Here is a 25,351-nt window from a genome sequence, read left to right as displayed (position 1 = left end):
CAAAGGAATTAAATAATGGCAAGAATGCTGCCCTGTTGGAGTAGAAGTATAAAGCCCTAACCACGGCCCAGGTGATCTGAGTTCAATTAACAGCTTGGCTGATTGATGTAGTGGCAGGGAGAGATGGACTTTACCATCCCCAGTAGGAGGGTGGTTCTGTGGGTGTCTGATGCGATGATCTGTAGTGGAGGCTGGGAATGTTGCTACTGGGAGATGTGGTCCAAAACGGGAATAGGGTAGGGACATGGCTCAGCCACTGTGAAGGTGAAGACAAATGTCACATGTCCTCATTGCCCTACTGCCCCTGAGATGTAACTACATGAATCATGTAGGGGGCAGTAATGCAGGTAGGTCATAAAGAAAAAAAGTAGATGCTGATGGCCTGACTCCCAGAACACCCTTAAGATCTGCTTTAGTCCCATCCCCACTGAAGCGTATAGGAGGTTGGGAGATGATTGGTAGACCTGGCAATGGCATGGGATATTAGGTAGGAAGGTGTAGGATGACACAGAGGGGAGAAAAACAACCCCCCCCAAAAAAAAACCCAGCAAGAATGCAGAAGTCTAATTTGGGACTTATGAAGTACAGAGGAGCATGTGATGTGTTATTCTCTCCAGGCATGTCTGCACAGATAAACAAGATGTTTTGAAATGTATTTGGGTAAAATGCTTATCATAATAAAAATCCAGGATAACATACAGTATCTTATTCTGTTTCAGAAAGACCACGAAGTAAGGCTGGACAAAATTTGTTTCAGTATCAGGTTTGTTTACATTTCATTTGTGCTGCTGGCTTTTTGAAGTCTCTTAAAATTGTGATATTAACATTTACTATGAGTAAATGTGTGGACATTGCAGTAAAAACTATATTTTCAAAGTAGATTATTCCACGTGTGGTAATGCCATACACTGGTCCACAGCATGCATGTTCAAGAGTTTTTTTTTTTTTTTGAACAAACAGAACTTTAAAATGTTGTCTCAAACTATGCAGTCTGATGTTCAGCTGATGGCAATGCATACTGTGAAGAATTTCATATAAATGTTACAGGGCGTTAATCATGACCGTTTGTTATATCTGCACTTAGTGATATCAGAAATAGAAATATTCTACTCAAGGTGCTGGTCATACCTCTCAAATATCAGTGATATTTGACTCAAATTTTGGGTTTGTCCCTCTTAATCCCTATGAAAATTGGTGATGTTTGGGGAAAAGCTAGTGAGTTAAACCTAATAAATAATGACAATAATTAGAGTTATAGACTTCTTTTACTTCAGAAAATATTCATTAATTCAAGTTATCTTATTCTGTCAATGCAAGTCAACAGTACGAATATTATAAATGTGTCCTTGATTGTCCCTCATTATTTCTGACTTTGTCCCTGATTCTGGTTGAGACTTGGCTCTGATTGGTTGAGAGCTATGGCGCTGGAATATCTTCTGCTTAGTTACTAATGGTCCTCCATTGGAAGGGTGGAGTCCTTTATCTAAATCCATCTTTACTGACTTCTGAGCTTAAATCCAGGAGCAAAAGACAATGCGGTAAAATCAGTCAAGGCAAGAACTCTATTACAATTAACCCATAAAGCACCTGTTGTGTCTGAAGGAAGAGGAAGTGAAGACATAAAGCAATACGAGCAGTCAAGATAATTTGTCATTCAAACTGCAAAAGGAAAACTGCTCAGAAGAAATTAAAAGACAGCCATTCAAAACGAATATATCTCACAGCAACTATGTAGAATTCAGACACTGTATTTGTAATGACTTCAGAAATGCTGAGGTTGTCACAGAAGTACCTAGGCAGAGATAGTTAAAGAGGTGTCCCAAGAGATATTTCCAAAACAAGGTGTTAAAATTCCAGGTGAACTCTTTAGTTTCATTGCAAGAAGACCTTCCCTGTACACTGACATCAGCATAAGAGATCACAGATTCCACCTAAGTATTTGAGATTTGGAACACTGCTTGGAAAGCTAACTAAATATTGAAATACTCCACAAAATGGAAAGTGCTGCCACATCTAAAGGCTTCTGAACAAATGCTAGATGAAATATTTTTAGTAAACTGCTACACTGACTATTTAAGAAAAAAAATATTACTTTGAAAGCAAACAAAAAAATCCTTGAATAATGTATTTGTATAAATTGTGCAATGTATAACTATCTGCCTCAAAAGATGGGAAAATGCATTGCTTCTAAAACATTTGTATACAACATATTTGATTATACTTTTAAATTACTGTCACACTTAGACATATTCAGAATCTTGCATGGGTACCAGTCACATTGCCTGGCTTCTTGGGCACTATTGCACAATCTGAAATTAAAGATGATGAAACTGGCATCATTCAAGGTTTGTATTTCTGAATACTAAGTGTGTAGTAATCATGACAGCAGTTCTTTAAATATTTTTAGGCAGTTTTGCAGAGCTTCTTTCAATCAGGCTCCAGTGTTGGCACAATGGGTGGAATGAATACAATCCATGACCAGTGATAAAGCAGAATAAATTTACTCATATCTCAAAAAAAGTTAAAAACAATGGTTCCCGTATAACTTAAATTGCTGATTCCAGATATAAAATATGGCCATATGCACATATTAAAACTCCATATTAATACTGTGAAGATAAATGGCAGACAAGACATATCTTGAAACTCTATATTACAGGATTACCTGGACTAGATAGGAATTCCCACAATGCAACATAGTTTTCACATTTTTCTGCTGACACCACCTTCATTAGCTGCATTGCCACCTATCCATGTTTTTTCCCGGACTCTCCAGAGATCATACTGCTTGTCCAGTAGTTCAGAAAATATTGTACAAACTCCAGTATTTTGTTAAAAAAAACCAGACTATCAGAGTTTGTTAAATCAGCAGATTCACTTTTTTTTTTCTTTAAAAAAGGCATCAATGTGATTGTATGGCAAACCAGGAAAAGGAGACGTTCCTACTCCCCCTGACATGCCTATGATATCACAAAATGTGCAGAAAGTGGGTGGGGAGAAGGAATGAGATTCTGTTCTGTAACACTGGTTCCAGTATAAATGTAGGATGTAGATATGGGTTTATACGACTGCTCTGCCTGCACTCTGTACTCATATCTGCCTGCTACCCAAAACAGACACTGTAACCAGATGTGTTCACCATTTTCCACACATTATCTTCTCTCACTGTTCACAAATTTTCTAGCTTGTAACTAAATACATGTGACTTACAACTAAGACATGAAACACTTTAACAAAAGGTACTGACACAAAACATTTAACAAAGATGCTTGTATATGTGAACACAGAACTTGTAGCAGATGGGAAACAGCCTGCATTTAGATTGCACAGCCTACCTAGCATTGCTGGAGGTGCTAGAGATTAACTTGCATTGTTCTAAGTTTAGGCACTGTTAACTTTAAGACAGTCCATAGGCAGCAGTATCCCTCTGGTGCACAGCAATTCATGCTGGTGTTAAGACCTGCAGTGGTGTAGGTGACTGTTTTCCTGAGTGTAAACATTGTGGCCTAGTTGTTGCCTTGCTGTCATGTTTTGTATATCCTGCTATATTATTCATCTCATGCACCAAAGTCCATGGCCAGGAAAATGCTGATGTAGAAAAATTGTGCTAATCCACTGGTTACCTGAAAAGGTAACACCTCTGTTTCTTTACTGTTTAGAGAATGGGAAATTACAAATTCATACCCTGACTGGAGTATGAACGTTCTCTAGCAAGGTGTTAATTTACAGGGTAATGCCTGCTGAAAAAGAAGTCCACGGATTCAGGACAACATATTAAGCTGCCATGAAGCTTGGACAATTAAAATCCAAACAGCTACTGTTTTTTACGCTTGGTAAACAGCACTTTGCTGTTTAGTAAGCATAAAATTAAAAAAAAAACTAAGTAAAAAAAGTAAAGCCTGTGTGTAAGTGACTGCAAGTGAACAAAAACGTGAGTGGGAAAGAGTGAGAGCAGCTGACTGCAACAAGCAGTCTATATGAAAGGGCTATTCTAAACATTCAATTAAGGTTATCTTTTACTGCTTGCTTAAAACTTAATTAAGGCTGCTCTACATCTGCTTGAAAGATTACTGCAAGACACATTGGCTAGATGGGTTTATTTACAAATCCTAGTTATAGTATTACTATCCTGTCTGACTATAACATTAAACAGTGGATAAGTGCTGCTTACTAAAGGTTGCACACATCTAAATACTGAGCACTCTAATTTCACCCATTTTATTTTATGTAACATTAAAAGTATTTATTTATTTTATTTTATTTTTATTTATTTTATTTTTTAATTTATTTATTATTTAAAAGTACAACAGTAAACAGCCAAAGAGCTACTTACTGCAGGTTTTTAAGTAAAAAATCTCCTGACAGCAGAAATAATGGACAGTAAAAATGGGGGCAGGGGGTGAAGATTTGTAATGGATTGCATTATATTTATTTTTAAACACTGACTTGTAGAATGAGACTTCTCATGTGGTGTTCATGCACAACAAAGTAACTACTAAGTGATGTGTGTGTGTTTGTGTGCGAGTGTTTACATTTATGTGTGTGTGTGTGTGTGTGTGTGTTTGTGTGTGTTTATGTTTGTGTGTGAGTCCGTTTGTGCTTCTGATTATGTGTGCATGCCCGTGCCTTTACACATTAAATACTTACATATTGTTTATTTCAGATGTAATATACTTTCTCCAGCAAAAATAAATATACTAAAGGAAGTTTGATTCATTAGGCAGAAGAACTGTTTCACATCCGAAATATATAACAATATGCATATAATAATAAAAACAAGCAAGTACAAAAACAATTTTGCAGATTTGCCCATTCTCTGAGCCCAATAAAGCCTTCCAGGGTGTGTGCTATTGTGGAAATAACACCTTTTTCAGGGGTATAGATGCACTTCACCTGTGGCATCAGGCCACAGAACACCCTTAGGCATGCTTTATTTCCACAATAACACTCCCCGTTGTGTATTATTGCTTGCTTAAAATATGTTCCATTTTTTATAAATGGTATCGGTGTACATTCAAGCTCTGCAATTTTATTATATTTGTCTGTCTTCTGTTATTTAGTTCGACAGTGGAAAGAAAGACCTACGCTTCATATAACATGCAGTTGCATATGAATAATAAGAGGAGAAGGTACTCTATTTTATCTTGATTCCCATAAGTAATATGCTTCTAAGCCTTAGCAGTGCCTCAACAGCATACAGTTTAGGAGTTCTTCTATCATTAATCATGTATACATTGATACCAATGACTTCAGAGCTTTTTAAGTATCTATAATCTGACAATGACAAGTACTGAAAAGGCATATAGTTATGATAGTAGCTAGCAAAAGTACACTGGCAGACCTTAAGGAAATAAACCAACACTGTGTGAATTGGCATGACTGAGTTTCCTACTGATAAGGTCCTGTGAACTAGAATCTGAGCTTTATAAAGATATGACTGCAATTCTTCTACCTATACAGAAATAGAGCTTTCAAATGTCTTGCAAACAATGAAAAACACCAAGAGTTGTAGACAGGGTAATAACATATTCCTATACTGGCAGACTTAAATTACACATGTTCACCATATCTGCCCATTATATATACTGTATTTGCCCACTACATGCCTGAAGTATGTTATCTTACCTAGTCTTACAAACTTCAGAAGAGGTGCAATATATATCAGAAGAATGACAGTCTTGTGATGTGCTTTGACCATGACTGCCATAATACTCCCACTGAGTAATTTTACATTTTGAACACTCTGACAATAAGTTAACACAGCTTGACAGGAAAACAACTATATTGCGCAAAATCTTGAGCAAATTATCTTGTATTTGAATATTACTGCTATATTCTATCTCCCTATTACCATTATAAGATAATTGTTAGTAGAACAGAGTCCTTGCTCTTGAAAAATCAGTCTATTATAGTTGTTCTACCACTGCTTCTCATCATAATGTACTTATTGTGGCATTACAAATAACTCTGCGAAAATGGACTGACATCACAGGAGACAATCGTGTTGTTGATACGACCATGAACCATACAGGAACCCCAGTAAAAAAGTGCAAACATAAATGTCTTTACCATTTAAATGAAAGGGGATAATATGCGTGTCTATACATATACCAATGTGTGTGTGTGTGTGTGTGTATATATATATATATATATATATATATATATATATATATATATATATATATATATATATATATATATACATACATATATATATAGGTTCACTTTGGAATCGCGAAATAATGAAATCTCGAATTTCAGTATCTCGAGACCAAATTGTCGAATCTGCACTTATGTGAAACTGCAGAATATCGAACCCGGAAATGTCGAACCACAGTACTGATGGCGCGTTAGGTAAGTGTTATGATTTTTAAGGGTTTTGGGGAGGGTTTGTGTGATTGTGAATGTGTTGGGGAGTTTTAGGTGTGGGTTAGGGTAGGTAGGTAAGAGTGTGAGTGTGTCAGTGTTGAGAGTGGTGGTGTTTGTATGTATGTGATGTGTGTTTGTGCAAGAGGAGGTGAAGAATGTGTGGTTAGGGGTTTTCTGTCTTTCGGTGTTTAGTGTGACCTCACAGTTAGTATATATAAGTAGCAGTGGTGTGGGGGGTGCAGGGGGGCTTGCCCCCCTGCATATAGAAACAGTAGGTGTGTGTGTTTGTTTTGTTGTGTTTGTGTGTATTGTTTTGCTTTGTTGTCGTGTCAGAAGGTAGGTGTATTTGTGTTTATATGTGTGGAGTACTGTTTTGTTGATGTTTGCAGTTTTGAATTTCGTGGTTTTGGTTTTCGGGTTTGTGAGTTTTCGGCTTTATATTCTCAAGATACTGAAATTCGATATTTCAGTATTTCCAGATTATAAAGTGAATATATATATATATATATATATATATATATATATATATATATATATATATATATATATATATATATATATCTGTACATAAACATATGGGAGCATTGAATTGTGTCAGCAGTAGCCTTGGTTGATATCTGTTTAGCTGACAAAATTGGGTTGACTAAGCAGATAGTTGATAGGTGTGTGAGCCTGCACAATTCATGGAGTTGGGGACTATACCCTTTCACCAATATTGTGCAATCTCAGAGTTGATATATGGAATTAGAAGGTGTGTGGGGGCAAGGAGACTTGCCTCCCTGCAAATAAAAAATTGTTTTTGTTGCTTTCTTTATGTGTAATTTTGTATGTTCTGAGGTTATTACTTGGCACATATGTATTGATGTGTCAACATTTGCATTGTTGACATTTTGTGTTTGATGTTTTGATGGTCAATATTTAAGTGTTTTGACTATATTCACTACACACACACACATATATATATATATATATATATATATATATATATATATATATATATATATATATGTATGTGTATATATATGTGTGTGTGTATATATATATATATATATATATATATTTATATATACATACATATATATATATATACACACACACACACACACACACACACACACATACATATATATATATATATATATATATATATATATATATATATATACACATACATATATATATATGTATATATATATATATATATATATATATATATATATATATATATATATATATATATATACACATATATATATGTGTGTGTGTGTGTGTGTGTGAATTGCACCTAACTACACTCTTTTAGGATTTGCATTGAGACATCTTTCTACATTCTTATTCTAATCAAATAATATGAAATAGTGTTATCCTAAGAAAAAAAGTAACTGGTTTTCACAAAGGATTGTGTGGTTTGGCAGTCTGAAGATCTGGCTGAGGCTCATATGACTAATCCTGTATTCAGTATTCCAGCAGGGATTAAAATACCTTACTGTTCTTGACTTCATTTACTAATGGCATCCATAATTCTAATATTAGTCCCTGGGAATGGAAAAAAGTCAGATATTTCGCGCCCTCAGCTCCTTGCGGTCACGCAGCTGACAGAAACGTTCTCAGTGGATGAGAAATCACTGGAAAGTTACTCAAGGAAATGTGATTTTTTTGCTGCTTGATTATGCATTCTGTGTAACATCATCTCAAATCTGTGATCGGAATTAACGGTCTGGACTGAAGATTAAATATCTTCTTCGATCAATGGAATATCTGTGAAATACAAAAGAAAAAAATGATAATACATACAGCCTTTTCTGAATAGAACCAGTTCCTTTAACAATTGATGTTACGAATGCAAATACTATCATAAAATATAATGACTAAATTAAAAAAAATAACATAGTTAACGGTTTCTAAGTAAAGCGTGAAACACTAAAGCTTACATAAGCACTATCCTACATGAATGCAGCATAAGTTCTTTGCACTAGATATAGCCATTCCTGCGATAAAGTAAAATAAGCATTCGTCAATGCAGATCACTGGGTTACAAAGCACTGATTGTGTTTAATACGCATTTGTCAATGCAGCTCTCTGGGTTACAAAGCATTGGTAGTGTTTAATAAGAATTTGTCAATGCAGATTGGTGGGTTACAGAGCACTTGTAGTGTATAATAAGAATTTGTCAATGCAGATCGATGGGTTACAGAGCACTGGTAGTGCTTAATAAGCTTTTTGTAATGCAGATCGCTAGGTTACAGAGCACTGGAAGTGTTTAATAAGTCTTTGGCAATGCAGATCACTGGTTTACAGAGCACGGGAAGTGTTTAATAAGCATTTGTGAATGCAGATCACTGGGTTACAGAGCACTGGTAGTGTTTCAATAAGCATTTGTCAATGCAGATTGCTGGGTTACAGAGCACTGGTAGTGTTTAATAAGCATTTGTCAATGCAGATTGCTAGGTTACAGAGCACTGGTACTGTTTAATAGGTATTTTTCAATGCAGCTCTCTGGGTTACAGAGCACTGGTAGTGTTTAATAAGTATTTGTCAATGCAGCTCTTTGAGTTACAGAGCACAGGTAGTGTTTAAAGCATTTGCCAATGCAGATAGCTGGGTTACAGAGCACTGGTAGTGTTTAATAAGCATTTTGTAATGCAGATAGCTGGGTTACGGATCACTGGTAGTGTTTAATAATCATTTTTTAATGCAGATCGCTGTGTTACAGAGCACTGGTAGTGTTTAATAATCATTTGTCAATGCAGATCACTGGGTTACAGAGCATGGGAAGTGTTTAATAAGCATTTGTCTATGCAGATCGTTGGGTTACAGAGCACTGGTAGTGTTTAATAACCATTTGTCAATGCAGATCGCTGGGTTACAGAGCACTGGTAGTGTTTAATAAGCATTTGTCAATGCAGCTCTCTGGAATACAGAGCACTGGTAGTGTTTAATAAACATTTTTCAATGCAGCTCTCTGGGTTACAAAGCACTGGTAGTGTTTAAAGCATTTATCAATGCAGATAGCTGGGTTACAGAGCACTGGTAGTGTTTAATAAGCATTTTTTAATGCAGGTCGCTAGGTTACAGAGCACTGGAAGTGTTTAATAAGCCTTTGGCAATGCAGATCACTGGTTTACAGAGCACGAGCAGTGTTTAATAAGCATTTGTGAATGTATATCACTAGGTTACAGAGCACTGGTAGTGTTTCAATAAGCATTTGTCAATGCAAATTGCTGGGTTACAGAGCACTGGTAGTGTTTAATAAGCATTTGTCAATGCAGATCGCTGGGTTACAGAGCACTGATAGTGGTTAATAAGTATTTGCCAATGCAGCTCCCTGGGTTACAGAGCCCTGGTAGTGTTTAATAAGTACTTGTCAATGCAGCTCTTTGGGTTACAGAGCACAGGTAGTGTTTAAAGCACTTATCAATGCAGACAGCTAGGATACAAAGCACTGGTAGTCTTTAATAGGCATTTTTTAATGCAGATCGCTGCATTACAGAGCACTGGTAGTGTTTAATAAGCATTTGTCAATGCAGATCGTTGGGTTACAGAGCACTGGTAGTGTTTAATAACCATTTGTCAATGCAGATCGCTGGGTTACAGAGCACTGGTAGTGTTTAATAAGCATTTGTCAATGCAGCTCACTGGGTTACACAGCAGTGGTAGTGTTTAATAAGCATTTGTCAATGCAGCTCTCTGGGTTACAGAGCACTGGTAGTGTTAATAAGCATTTGTCAATGCAGCTCACTGGGTTACACAGCAGTGGTAGTGTTTAATTAGCATTTATCAATTCAGGTGGCTTGGTTACAGAGCACTGGTAGTGTTTAATATGCATTTGTCAATGCACACAGCTGGGTTACAGAGCACTGGAAGTGTTTAATAAGCATTTATCAATACAGAGTGCTAGGTTACAGAGCACTAGTGGTGTTTAACAAGCATTTGTCAATGCAGATGGCTGGGTTACAGAGCACCGGTAGTGTTTAATAAGCATCTGTCAATCAGATTGCTGGGTTACAGAGCACAGGTAGTGTTTAACAAGCATTTGTCATTGCAGATCGCTGGGTTACAGAGCACCGGTAGTGTTTAATAAGCATCTGTCAATCAGATTGCTGGGTTACAGAGCACCGGTAGTGTTTAATAAGCATCTGTCAATCAGATCGCTGGGTTACGGAGCACTAGTAGTGTTTAATAAATATTTGTCAATGCAGCTCGCTGGGTTACAGAGCACTGGTAGTGCTTAATTAGCATTTGTCAATGCAGATCATTGAGTTACACAGGACTGGTAATGTTTAATAAGCATTTGTCAATGCAGATTGCTGGGATACAGAGCACTGGTAGTGTTTAATAAGCATGTTTTAATGCAGCTAGCTGGGTTACAGAGCACTGGTAGTGTTTAATAGGCATTTTTTAATGCAGATCGCTGTGTTACAGAGCACTGGTAGTGTTTAATAATCATTTGTCAATGCAGATCACTGGGTTACAGAGCACGGGTAATGTTTATTAAGAATTTGTGAATGCAGATCACTGGGTTATAGAGCACTGGTAGTGTTTAATGAGTATTTTTCAATGCAGATCGCTGGGTTATAGAGCACTGGTAGTGTTTAATAAGCATTTGTTAATACAGATCACTGGGTTACAGATCACTGGCAGTGTTTTATAAGCATTTGTCAATGCAGATCGTTGGGTTACAGAGCACTAGTAGTGTTTAATAACCATTTGTCAATTCAGATCGCTGGGTCACACAGCACTAATAGTGTTTAATAAGCATTTGTCAATGCAGCTCTCTGGGTTATAGAGCACTGGTAGTGTTTAATAAGCATTTGTCAATGCAGATCGCTGGGTTACAGAGCACTGGTAGTGTTTAATAAACATTTGTCAATGCACCTCACTGCGTTACACAGCAGTGGTAGTGCTTATTAAGCATTTGACAATGCAGCTCTCTGGGTTACAGAGCACTGGCAGTGTTTAATATGCATTTGTCAATGCAGACAGCTGGGTCACAGAGCACTGGTCGTGTTTCACAAGCATTTGTCAATGTAGATCACTGGGTTACAGAGCATGGGTAGTATTTAATAAGCATCTGTCTATCAGATCACTGGGTTACAGAGCACTGGTAGTGTTTAATAAACATTTGTCAATGCAGATCACTGGGTTACAGAGCACGGGTAGTGTTTAACAAGCATTTGTCAATGCAGATCACTGGATTACAGAGCACTGGTAGTGTTTAATAAGCATTTGTCAATGCAGATTACTGGGTTACAGAGCATGGGTAGTGTTTAATAAGCATTTGTCAATCAGATTGCTGGGATACAGAGCGCTGGCAGTGTTTCACAAGCATTTGTCAATGCAGATCGCTGGATTACAAAGCACTGGTAGTGTTTAATAAGCATTTATCAATGCAGATTGCTGGGTTACAGAGCACTAGTAGTGTTTATTATGCATTTGTCAATGCAGATCACTAGGTTACAGAGCACTGGTAGTGTTTAATAAGCATCTGTCAATCAGATCGCTGGGTTTTAGAGCACTGGTAGTGTTTAATAAGCATTTGTCAATGTAGATCACTGGGTTACAGAGCATGGGTAGTATTTAATAAGCATCTGTCTATCAGATCACTGGGTTACAGAGCACTGGTAGTGTTTAATAAGCATTTGCCAATGCAGATCACTGGGTTACAGAGCATGGGTAGTGTTTAATAAGCATTTGTCAATGCAGATCACTGAGTTACAGAGCACTGGTAGTGTTTAATAAGCATTTGTCAATGCAGATCCCTGGGTTACAGAGCACTGGTAGTGTTTAATAAGCATTTGTTAATGAAGATCATTGGGTTACAGAGCACTGGCAGTGTTTAATAAGCATTTGTCAAAGCAGATCATTGGGTTACAGAGCACTGGTAGTGTTTAATAACTATTTGTCAATTCAGATCGCTAGGTTACAGAGCACTGGTAGTGTTTAATAAGCATTTGTCAATGCAGCTCTTTGAGTTACAGAGCACTGGTAGTGTTTAATAAGCATTTGTCAATGCAGATCACTGGGTTACAGAGCACTGATAGTGTTTAATAAGCATTTGTCAATGCAACTCACTGGGCTACACAGCAGTGGTAGTGTTTATTAAGCATTTGTCAATGCAGCTCTCTGGGTTACAGATCACTGGTAGTGTTTAATACGCATTTGTCAATGCAGACAGCTGGGTTACAGAGCACTGGAAGTGTTTAATAAGCATTTATCAATACAGAGTGCTAGGTTACAGAGCACTAGTGGTGTTTAATATGCATTTGTCAATGCACACAGCTGGGTTACAGAGCACTGGAAGTGTTTAATAAGCATTTATCAATACAGAGTGCTAGGTTACAGAGCACTAGTGGTGTTTAACAAGCATTTGTCAATGCAGATGGCTGGGTTACAGAGCACCGGTAGTGTTTAATAAGCATCTGTCAATCAGATTGCTGGGTTACAGAGCACAGGTAGTGTTTAACAAGCATTTGTCATTGCAGATCGCTGGGTTACAGAGCACCGGTAGTGTTTAATAAGCATCTGTCAATCAGATTGCTGGGTTACAGAGCACCGGTAGTGTTTAATAAGCATCTGTCAATCAGATCGCTGGGTTACGGAGCACTAGTAGTGTTTAACAAACATTTGTCAATGCAGCTCTGAGTTACAGAGCACTGGTAGTGTTTAATAAGCATTTGTCAACGCATATTGCTGGGTTACAGAGCACTGGTAGTGTTTAATAAATATTTGTCAATGCAGCTCGCTGGGTTACAGAGCACTGGTAGTGCTTAATTAGCATTTGTCAATGCAGATCATTGAGTTACACAGGACTGGTAATGTTTAATAAGCATTTGTCAATGCAGATTGCTGGGATACAGAGCACTGGTAGTGTTTAATAAGCATTTGTTAATGCAGATCATTGGGTTACAGAGCACTGGCAGTGTTTAATAAGCATTTGTCAAAGCAGATCATTGGCTTACAGAGCACTGGTAGTGTTTAATAACTTTGTCAATTCAGATCGCTAGGTTACAGAGCACTGGTAGTGTTTAATAAGCATTTGTCAATGCAGCTCTTTGAGTTACAGAGCACTGGTAGTGTTTAATAAGCATTTGTCAATGCAGATCACTGGGTTACAGAGCACTGATAGTGTTTAATAAGCATTTGTCAATGCAACTCACTGGGCTACACAGCAGTGGTAGTGTTTATTAAGCATTTGTCAATGCAGCTCTCTGGGTTACAGATCACTGGTAGTGTTTAATACGCATTTGTCAATGCAGACAGCTGGGTTACAGAGCACTGGAAGTGTTTAATAAGCATTTATCAATACAGAGTTCTAGGTTACAGAGCACTAGTGGTGTTTAATATGCATTTGTTAATGCAGATCATTGGGTTACAGAGCACTGGCAGTGTTTAATAAGCATTTGTCAAAGCAGATCATTGGGTTACAGAGCACTGGTAGTGTTTAATAACTATTTGTCAATTCAGATCGCTAGGTTACAGAGCACTGGTAGTGTTTAATAAGCATTTGTCAATGCAGCTCTTTGAGTTACAGAGCACTGGTAGTGTTTAATAAGCATTTGTCAATGCAGATCACTGGGTTACAGAGCACTGATAGTGTTTAATAAGCATTTGTTAATGCAACTCTCTGGGCTACACAGCAGTGGTAGTGTTTATTAATCATTTGTCAATGCAGCTCTCTGGGTTACAGATCACTGGTAGTGTTTAATACGCATTTGTCAATGCAGACAGCTGGGTTACAGAGCAATGGTAGTGTTTAACAAGCTTTTGTCAATGTAGATCGCTGGGTTACAGAGCACTGGTAGTGTTTAATAAGAATTTATCAATGCAGATGGCTGGGTTACAGAGCACCGGTAGTGTTTAATAAGCATCTGTCAATCAGATTGCTGGGTTACAGAGCACAGGTAGTGTTTAATAAGTATTTGTCATTGCAGATCGCTGGGTTACAGAGCACCGGTAGTGTTTAATAAGTATTTGTCAATTCAGCTCTTTGAGTTACAGAGCACAGGTAGTGTTTAAAGCATTTACCAATGCAGATAGCTGGGTTACAGAGCACTGGTAGTGATTAATATGCATTTTGTAATGCAGATAGCTGGGTTACGGATCACTTGTAGTGTTTAATAATAATTTTTTAATGCAGATCGCTGTGTTACAGAGCACTGGTATTGTTTAATAATCATTTGTCAATGCAGATCGCTGGGTTACAGAGCACTGGTAGTGTTTAATAAGCATTTGTCAATGCAGCTCTCTGGAATACAGAGCACTGGTAGTGTTTAATAAGCATTTTTCAATGCAGCTCTCTGGGTTACAGAGCACTGGTAGTGTTTAAAGCATTTATCAATGCAAATAGCTGGGTTACAGAGCACTGGTAGTGTTTAATAAGCATTTTTTAATGCAGGTTGCTAGGTTACAGAGCACTGGAAGTGTTCAATAAGCATTTGTCAATGCAGATTACTGGGTTACAGAGCATGGGTAGTATTTAATAAGCATCTGTCTGTCAGATCACTGGGTTACAGAGCACTGGTAGTGTTTAATAAGCATTTGTCAATGCAGATCACTGGGTTACAGAGCACCGGTAGTGTTTAATAAGCATCTGTCAATCAGACTGCTGGATTACAGAGCACTGGTAGTGTTTAATAAGCATTTGTCAATGCAGATTACTGGGTTACAGAGCATGGGTAGTGTTTAATAAGCATTTGTCAATGCAGATCACTGAGTTACAGAGCACTGGTAGTGTTTAATAAGCGTTTGTCAATGCAGATTGCTGGGTTACAGAGCACTGGTAATGTTTAATAAGCATTTGTTAATGCAGATCATTGGGTTATAGAGCACTGGCAGTGTTTAATAAGCATTTGTCAAAGCAGATCATTGGGTTACAGAGCACTGGTAGTGTTTAATAACTATTTGTCAATTCAGATCGCTAGGTTACAGAGCACTGGTAGTGTTTAATAAGCATTTGTCAATGCAGCTCTTTGGGTTACAGAGCACTGGTAGTGTTTAATAAGCATTTGTCAATGCAGATCACTGGGTTACAGAGCACTGATAGTGTTTAATACGCATTTGTCAATGCAGCTCACTGGGCTACACAGCAGTGGTAGTGTTTATTAAGCATTTGTCAATGCAGCTCTCTGGGTTACAGATCACTGGTAGTGTTTAATACACATTTGTCAATGCAGACAGCTGGGTTACGGAGCACTGGTTTTGTTTAATAAGCATTTATCAATGCAGATTGCTGGGTTACAGAGCACTAGTTGCATTTACTATGCATTTGTCAATGCAGATTGCTGGGTAACAGAGCAATGGTAGTGTTTAACAAGCTTTTGTCAATGCAGATCGCTGGGCTACAGAGCACTGGTAGTGTTTAATAAGAATTTATCAATGCAGATTGCTAGGTTACAGAGCACTGGTAGTGTTTAACAAGCATTTGTCAATGCAGATTGCTGGGTTACAGAGCACTGGTACTGTTTAATAAGTATTTGTCAATGCAGCTCTCTAGGTTACAGAGCACTGGTAGTGTTTAATAAGTATTTGTCAATTCAGCTCTTTGAGTTACAGAGCACAGGTAGTGTTTAAAGCATTTACCAATGCAGATAGCTGGGTTACAGAGCACTGGTAGTGATTAATATGCATTTTGTAATGCAGAGAGCTGGGTTACGGATCACTGGTAGTGTTTAATAATATTTTTTTAATGCAGATCGCTGTGTTACAGAGCACTGGTATTGTTTAATAATCATTTGTCAATGCAGATCGCTGGGTTACAGAGCACTGGTAGTGTTTAATAAGCATTTGTCAATGCAGCTTTCTGGAATACAGAGCACCTCGCTGGCCTTGTTCAAGAGAAATCTCGACCAATGGATGGGAGATCGCAGATATACCCCAGGGATTACCTCAGTGTCACTGCTCGACAGAGGCACAGCAAAATAATGGGTATAGTTCCCCATACTAAAGGGGTGGCGTAAGCCACAAAACTATGGGCTAGGCTTGTAAATGCCCTCGGGCAGATAGCCTAGTATGAACCTATGAACCTATGAACCTATGGTAGCGTTTAATAAGCATTTTTCAATGCATCTCTGTGGGTTACAGAGCACTGGTAGTGTTTAAAGCATTTATCAATGCAAATAGCTGGGTTACAGAGCACTGGTAGTGTTTAATAAGCATTTGTTAATGCAGGTCGCTAGGTTACAGAGCACTGGAAGTGTTTAATAAGCCTTTGGCAAGGCAGATTGCTGGGTCACACAGCACTAATAGTGTTTAATAAGCATTTGTCAATGCAGCTCTCTGGGTTATAGAGCACTGGTAGTGTTTAATAAGCATTTGTCAATGCAGATCGCTGGGTTACAGAGCACTGGTAGTGTTTAATAAACATTTGTCAATGCACCTCACTGCGTTACACAGCAGTGGTAGTGTTTATTAAGCATTTGTCAATGCAGCTCTCTGGGTTACAGAGCACTGGCAGTGTTTAATATGCATTTGTCAATGCAGACAGCTGGGTCACAGAGCATGGGTAGTATTTAATAAGCATCTGTCTATCAGATCACTGGGTTACAGAGCACTGGTAGTGTTTAATATGCATTTGTCAATGCAGATTACTGGGTTACAGAGCATGGGTAGTGTTTAATAAGCATTTGTCAATCAGATTGCTGGGATACAGAGCGCTGGCAGTGTTTCACAAGCATTTGTCAATGCAGATCGCTGGATTACAAAGCACTGGTAGTGTTTAATAAGCATTTATCAATGCAGATTGCTGGGTTACAGAGCACTGGTAGTGTTTAATAAGCATCTGTCAATCAGATCGCTGGGTTTTAGAGCACTGGTAGTGTTTAATAAGCATTTGTCAATGTAGATCACTGGGTTACAGAGCATGGGTAGTATTTAATAAGCATCTGTCTATCAGATCACTGGGTTACAGAGCACTGGTAGTGTTTAATAAGCATTTGCCAATGCAGATCACTGGGTTACAGAGCACCGGTAGTGTTTAATAAGCATCTGTCAATCAGACTGCTGGATTACAGAGCACCGGTAGTGTTTAATAAGCATTTGTCAATGCAGATTACTGGGTTACAGAGCATGGGTAGTGTTTAATAAGCATTTGTCAATGCAGTTACAGAGCATGGGTAGTGTTTAATAAGCATTTGTCAATGCAGATCACTGAGTTACAGAGCACTGGTAGTGTTTAATAAGCATTTGTAAATGCAGATCCCTGGGTTACAGAGCACTGGTAGTGTTTAATAAGCATTTGTTAATGCAGATCATTGGGTTACAGAGCACTGGCAGTGTTTAATAAGCATTTGTCAAAGCAGATCATTGGGTTACAGAGCACTGGTAGTGTTTAATAACTATTTGTCAATTCAGATCGCTAGGTTACAGAGCACTGGTAGTGTTTAATAAGCATTTGTCAATGCAGCTCTTTGAGTTACAGAGCACTGGTAGTGTTTAATAAGCATTTGTCAATGCAGATCACTGGGTTACAGAGCACTGATAGTGTTTAATAAGCATTTGTCAATGCAACTCACTGGGCTACACAGCAGTGGTAGTGTTTATTAAGCATTTGTCAATGCAGCTCTCTGGGTTACAGATCACTGGTAGTGTTTAATACGCATTTGTCAATGCAGACAGCTGGGTTACAGAGCACTGGTTTTGTTTAATAAGCATTTATCAATGCAGATTGCTGGGTTACAGAGCAATGGTAGTGTTTAACAAGCTTTTGTCAATGCAGATCGCTGGGTTACAGAGCAATGGTAGTGTTTAACAAGCTTTTGTCAATGCAGATCGCTGGGTTACAGAGCACTGGTAGTGTTTAATAAGAATTTATCAATGCAGATTGCTAGGTTACAGAGCACTGGTAGTGTTTAACAAGCATTTGTCAATGCAGATTGCTGGGATATACAGAGCACTGGTACTGTTTAATAAGTATTTGTCAATGCAGCTCTCTAGGTTACAGAGCACTGGTAGTGTTTAATAAGTATTTGTCAATTCAGCTCTTTGAGTTACAGAGCACAGGTAGTGTTTAAAGCATTTACCAATGCAGATAGCTGGGTTACAGAGCACTGGTAGTAATTAATATGCATTTTGTAATGCAGATAGCTGGGTTACGGATCACTGGTAGTGTTTAATAATAATTTTTTAACGCAGATCGCTGTGTTACAGAGCACTGGTATTGTTTAATAATCATTTGTCAATGCAGATCGCTGGGTTACAGAGCACTAGTAGTGTTTAATAAGCATTTGTCAATGCAGCTCTCTGGAATACAGAGCACTGGTAGTGTTTAATAAGCATTTTTCAATGCAGCTCTCTGGGTTACAGAGCACTGGTAGTGTTTAAAGCATTTATCAATGCAAATAGCTGGGTTACAGAGCACTGGTAGTGTTTAATAAGCATTTTTTAATGCAGGTTGCTAGGTTACAGAGCACTGGAAGTGTTTAATAAGCATTTGTCAATGTAGATCACTGGGTTACAGAGCATGGGTAGTATTTAATAAGCATCTGTCTGTCAGATCACTGGGTTACAGAGCACTGGTAGTGTTTAATAAGCATTTGTCAATGCAGATCACTGGGTTACAGAGCACCGGTAGTGTTTAATAAGCATCTGTCAATCAGACTGCTGGATTACAGAGCACTGGTAGTGTTTAATAAGCATTTGTCAATGCAGATTACTGGGTTACAGAGCATGGGTAGTGTTTAATAAGCATTTGTCAATGCAGATCACTGAGTTACAGAGCACTGGTAGTGTTTAATAAGCGTTTGTCAATGTAGATCGCTGGGTTACAGAGCACTGGTAATGTTTAATAAGCATTTGTTAATGCAGATCATTGGGTTATAGAGCACTGGCAGTGTTTAATAAGCATTTGTCAAAGCAGATCATTGGGTTACAGAGCACTGGTAGTGTTTAATAACTATTTGTCAATTCAGATCGCTAGGTTACAGAGCACTGGTGGTGTTTAATAAGCATTTGTCAATGCAGCTCTTTGGGTTACAGAGCACTGGTAGTGTTTAATAAGCATTTGTCAATGCAGATCACTGGGTTACAGAGCACTGATAGTGTTTAATACGCATTTGTCAATGCAGCTCACTGGGCTACACAGCAGTGGTAGTGTTTATTAAGCATTTGTCAATGCAGCTCTCTGGGTTACAGATCACTGGTAGTGTTTAATACACATTTGTCAATGCAGACAGCTGGGTTACGGAGCACTGGTTTTGTTTAATAAGCATTTATCAATGCAGATTGCTGGGTTACAGAGCACTAGTTGCATTTACTATGCATTTGTCAATGCAGATTGCTGGGTTACAGAGCAATGGTAGTGTTTAACAAGCTTTTGTCAATGCAGATCGCTGGGTTACAGAGCACTGGTAGTGTTTAATAAGAATTTATCAATGCAGATTGCTAGGTTACAGAGCACTGGTAGTGTTTAACAAGCATTTGTCAATGCAGATTGCTGGGTTACAGAGCACTGGTACTGTTTAATAAGTATTTGTCAATGCAGCTCTCTAGGTTACAGAGCACTGGTAGTGTTTAATAAGTATTTGTCAATTCAGCTCTTTGAGTTACAGAGCACAGGTAGTGCTTAAAGCATTTACCAATGCAGATCGCTGGGTTACAGAGCACTGGTAGTGATTAATATGCATTTTGTAATGCAGATAGCTGGGTTACGGATCACTGGTAGTGTTTAATAATTTTTTTTAATGCAGATCGCTGTGTTACAGAGCACTGGTATTGTTTAATAATCATTTGTCAATGCAGATCGCTGGGTTACAGAGCACTGGTAGTGTTTAATAAGCATTTGTCAATGCAGCTTTCTGGAATACAGAGCACTGGTAGCGTTTAATAAGCATTTTTCAATGCATCTCTGTGGGTTACAGAGCACTGGTAGTGTTTAAAGCATTTATCAATGCAAATAGCTGGGTTACAGAGCACTGGTAGTGTTTAATAAGCATTTGTTAATGCAGGTCGCTAGGTTACAGAGCACTGGAAGTGTTTAATAAGCCTTTGGCAAGGCAGATCACTGGTTTACAGAGCACATACTTGAATAAATCAGTGTGTCAACCAATCGCAGCCCTTAAGGCCAAACACCTTGCCTGATACACTAGTAATAGGTGATTCCATAGTCAGACACACTGATGTCCCACTGACCAGGCTGAACAAGGAGAAGGTGACTGTGAGCTGTCTATTGGGAGCTAGGATCCGCCACATAACATACGCATTCAAGTCACTCCAAAGCAAGTACAAATATGACTCCGTCATTATCCATGCTGGTGTGAATGACCTGAGACGTACCTCCCTGGACTACATGAAAAGAGACATAGAGGAGCTCTCCGATTATGTAGCCCAGGCTGGTATGACCCTGACCCTGAGCAGCATCTTGCCCTCACCAAGAATGATACCACAATACAAAGACAAGATGATCAGCTTTAACAATTGGCTCAAGTACTGGTGTCATTCAAAGGGGATCCAATGTCTGTCTGCCTGGGATGACATGTTGGACAAGCCACGCTGTCAAGGGATGGCTTACACCTGTCACCACTGGGCTTCCGGATATTGGCTAAGGCTCTTGCCACCCCCATAGTGTCTTTTTTAGGCAAGGCTCAAAAGACAAACCCACCTCCTTAGAAAACAAAAATGGGAAAAAACTAAGGGTAATGCTGCTCAACGCCAGAAGTCTAAATCTCAAGATGCAGGCACTTGATGCACTCCTCAGCATGGAGAACATCGATGTCTGTGCAGTAACTGAAACCTGGTTCAAGGCTCCTGAGAGCACCCCAGCGCTACCAGGCTATACCTCGTATCATGCTTTTCAGCCCCAAAACCTGGTCCGAACCACAAAGGGAGGGGGAGTGTCCATATTCATAAAGGACACCCACACCTTCAGGTTAGTAGCAACACATGAAGCATCAGAGACCATACAGGTGCAACTAACCATAGGCAAAACTCCTATACAACTGGTAGCATGTTACAGACCACCCTCCCAATCTTAAGAACCCCACTCAGTTTTCCTGAAGACATTGGAGGATATGAATGTATCACAAAATACCATCACACTGGGAGACTTCAACTAACCAAACATAGATTGGGTACATTATTCTAGCCCTAATATCCTAGCCCAAAGGTTCCTGGAATTCATAAATTCAAATGCACTGGAACAACTAGTCACCTCTCCCACTAGGGGAGATAATATACTAGACCTGATCATCACAAACATGGGGACAAAATGCTCCACACCGGAAGTATACCCCTCCCTAGTGAGATCTGACCACAAACTAATCACCCTGGATATACATATCCCACCTCCACCCCCAGCACAAAAGACCAACAGTGAAAAACTTCTCAAAAGCAGACTTCACTCTTCTTAAGACTGAGATGGTATCCTTTAAGCCCACTGTGCCAGTGGATACCACATCCCACAATACCGAATCCTTCACAAATGCTTTCTATGGACATCTCCAAGAATGCATGGATCATGCAATCCCAAACAAATCCAAGTCCCTCTCCACCAAATGTAAGCGTCCTGTCTGGTGGACCTCAGCCATAAACAAATTGTATAACAAAAGAAGGAAGCTACTGCACGTCAGAGCGAAATCCCATGAAGGGAAGACATCTCTGATCAACATTAGCAGAAAACTACGTTCTCTCATAAAAACATCCAAGGCAAACTTTGAGAGAAAAATCACTAAGGACACTAAAGATAACCACAAAGCCTTCTTCAGCTATATTAGAAACCTGGGCGGAAACCCTCAGATATGCTCAGAGTTGGTTCACAACAACAAAAAATACACCCACAGATATTGCCAACATTCTGGCTGACAGGTTCAGTGCAAATTTCTCCCCTCCTTCACCCCCAAAAGAAGAAATACTTATCCCAGCTGAATGTAATCTCCCTGTCATCTCAGATGTCCAAGTGAGAACTGCTCTAAACAAAGCAAAAAACACAGCATCAATGGGACCTGACGGTATCCCGGGGTGCGTGTTACGTGAACTCCAAGAGGAGCTAAACCCACACATAAAAATGCTATTTAACCTTAGCCTTACTTTGGGATATGTACTTGAACACTGGCGTACAGCAACAGTGGTCCCACTCCACAAGGGGGGTGCCTCTACAGACCCTGGAAACTACCGCCCCATAAGCTTAACTAGCCTGGTCTGCAAAGCTATGGAAAGAATCATTCTGGAACTCATAAACAGAGACATAGGGGGCCTACAGACTCTTGACCCCACCCAGTTCGGCTTTGTAAAGGGCAGATCCTGCCTTTTAAACCTGGTTGACTTTTTCAAAACAGTCACTAGAGCCATTGATGAGGGCAAAGCAGTCCATACAGCATACCTGGACTTGGCTAAGGCCTTCGACACAATACCCCACTCAGGCATCATAGATAAGCTAAACAGCTTAAAAGTAAACCCTTATGTCACTAGATGGGTTGCAAACTGGCTAAAGGACAGAACCCATAAAGTTAAAATCGCTGGAGCAATGTCGGACTCAAAGCCAGTCACAAGTGGTGTCCCACAGGGATCTGTCCTGGGACCCCTCTTGTTCGGCATTTATTTCTCAGATGTTAAAGCAAACATGGGAGGGCTGTGGCTGACAAAGTTCGCAGATGACTGCAAACTAGGCGCCATAGTCGATACACCAGCAGACACACACATCCTACAAAAGGCCTCACTGAAACGGACAACTGGTGCCGTAGTCACGGCCTTAAACTAAATGACAAAAAATGTATAGTCATCCCTTTTGGAAAAAACAAAGTACCCACAAATTATCACATAGACAGCAACCCACTGAGTACGGAAAAAGTAATCAGAGACCTAGGGACCCAAGTAGACAGCGACCTCTCATTTGACACCCACGTTGCCAAAGTGGTTAGAAAATCATTCTACCTTGCACACCTCCTCATGAAGGGATTCACATCCAGATCCAAGGATGTCATTGTACCCCTATACTCCTCCCTCATCAGACCCATGATTGAGTACAATGCCCCATTTGGTATGTACCTCACCTGGCATTTGCAACAGCTGGAGAGACCACAAAAGTACCTCACCAAAAGGATCAAGGGTCTCCAACATATGTCTTATTCTGCCAGACTAAAGAAACTTCAGCTCTATTCAGTAGCATACCGCTTGCTCATAGGTGATCTCTGCCTGACGTACAATGCCATGTCCAATCAGGATCTGATGGACATGCTCCACCTCAAAAAATCCAAATCCATCAGGACCACGAGAGCTAAAGACTTAAACCTCGGCACAAGTATGAATAGGACATGCTGGAGGGATAGATTCATAACCCAGAGGCTTCCCATGCTTTGGAACAGGATCCCAGTTCGTATTAGGCAGAACCCCTCACTGACTCTCTTCAAGAGAAATCTTGATGAGTGGATAGGAGATCGTAAGTTTACCCCAGGGGTCACATCTGTGTCACTGCTAGACAGGGGCACAGTAAACTAATTCTATTATATAAGGGGACCTTCACTGTGTCACTACTAGACAGAGGCACAGTATTCTAGATTTATTCTGTACATTTTTGTACCATTTCATGGGGTGGCAAAAGCCACATCACTATGGCTAGGCTTACAAATGCCCCAGGGCTGATAGCCTAGTACTATACTATGAAACTATGAAACGAGCAGTGTTTAATAAGCATTTGTGAATGCAGATCACTAGGTTACAGAGCACTGGTAGTGTTTCAATAAGCATTTGTCAATGCAGAATGCTGGGTTACAGAGCACTGGTAGTGTTTAATAAGCATTCGTCAATGCAGATCGCTGGGTTACAGAGCACTGGTAGTGTTAATAAGTATTTGCCAATGCAGCTCCCTGGGTTATAGAGTACTGGTAGTGTTTAATAAGTATTTGTCAATGCAGCTCTTTGGGTTAAAGAGCACAGGTTGTGTTTAAAGCACTTATCAATGCAGATAGCTGGGATACAGAGCACTGGTAGTGTTTAATAAGCATTTTTTAATGCAGATTGCTGTATTACAGAGCACTGGTAGTGTTTAGTAAGCATTTGTCAATGCAGATAGTTGGGTTACAGAGCACTGGTAGTGTTTAATAACCATTTGTCAATGCAGATCGCTGGGTTATAGAGCACTGGTAGTGTTTAATAAGCATTGGTCAATGCAGCTCTCTGGAATACAGAGCACTGATAGTGTTTAATAAGCATTTGTTGATGCAGCTCACTGGGTTACACAGCAGTGGTAGTGTTTAATAAGCATTTGTCAATGCAGCTGTCTGGGTTACAGAGCACTGACAGGGTTTAATAAGCATTTGTCAATGCAGCTCACTGGGTTACACAGCAGTGGTAGTGTTTAATAAGCATTTGTCGATGCAGCTCACTGGGTTACACAGCAGTGGTAGTGTTTAATAAGCATTTGTCAATGCAGCTCTCTGGGTTACAGAGCACTGGTAGGGTTTAATTAGCATTTATCAATGCAGGTAGCTTCGTTACAGAGCACTGGTACTGTTTAATATGCATTTGTCAATGCACACAGCTGGATTACAGAGCACTGGTAGTGTTTAATAAGCATTTATCAACACAGATTGCTAGGTTACAGAGCACTGTTGGTGTTTAACAAGCATTTTCAATGCAGATCGCTGGGTTACAGAGCACTGGTAGTGTTTAATAAGCATCTGTCAATCAGATTGCTGGGTTACAGAGCACAGGTAGTGTTTAAGAAGCATTTGTCAATGCAGATCGCTGGGTTACAGAGCACTGGTAGTGTTTAATAAACATTTGTCAATGCAGCTCACTGGGTTACACAGCAGTGGTAGTGTTTATTAAGCATTTGTCAATGCAGCTCTCTGGGTTATAAAGCACTGGTAGTGTTTAATACGCATTTGTCAATGCAGGCAGCTGGGTTACAGAGCACTGGTAGTGTTTAATAAGCATTTATCAATGCAGATTGCTGGGTTACAGAGCACTAGTAGCATTTACTATGCATTTGTCAATGCAGATTTCTAGGTTACAGAGCACTGGTAGTGTTTGACAAGCATTTGTCAATGCAGAT

General features: G+C 39.3%; 1 protein-coding gene across 1 annotated transcript in view; it reads right to left on the bottom strand.

Moving 5' to 3' along the window:
- Positions 1 to 7,643: 7,643 nt before the first annotated feature.
- The window catches only part of SUSD4 (sushi domain containing 4), a 693,417-nt gene continuing 675,709 nt past the window's right edge, over positions 7,644 to 25,351 (bottom strand). Inside the window, exon 8 of the mRNA XM_044060186.1 lies at positions 7,644 to 8,127. Within this exon, the coding sequence (XP_043916121.1) occupies positions 8,099 to 8,127 (29 nt within the window). The 3' untranslated portion in view covers positions 7,644 to 8,098. The remainder of the gene's footprint in view (positions 8,128 to 25,351) is intronic.

Source organism: Protopterus annectens, chromosome 1.part2, assembly GCF_019279795.1.
Source record: "Protopterus annectens isolate FY-2018-M chromosome 1.part2, PAN1.0, whole genome shotgun sequence".
NCBI lineage: Eukaryota > Metazoa > Chordata > Ceratodontiformes > Protopteridae > Protopterus > Protopterus annectens.
Note: the sequence above shows the minus strand (reverse complement) of the source record. Positions and strands in the feature narration are given on the sequence as shown.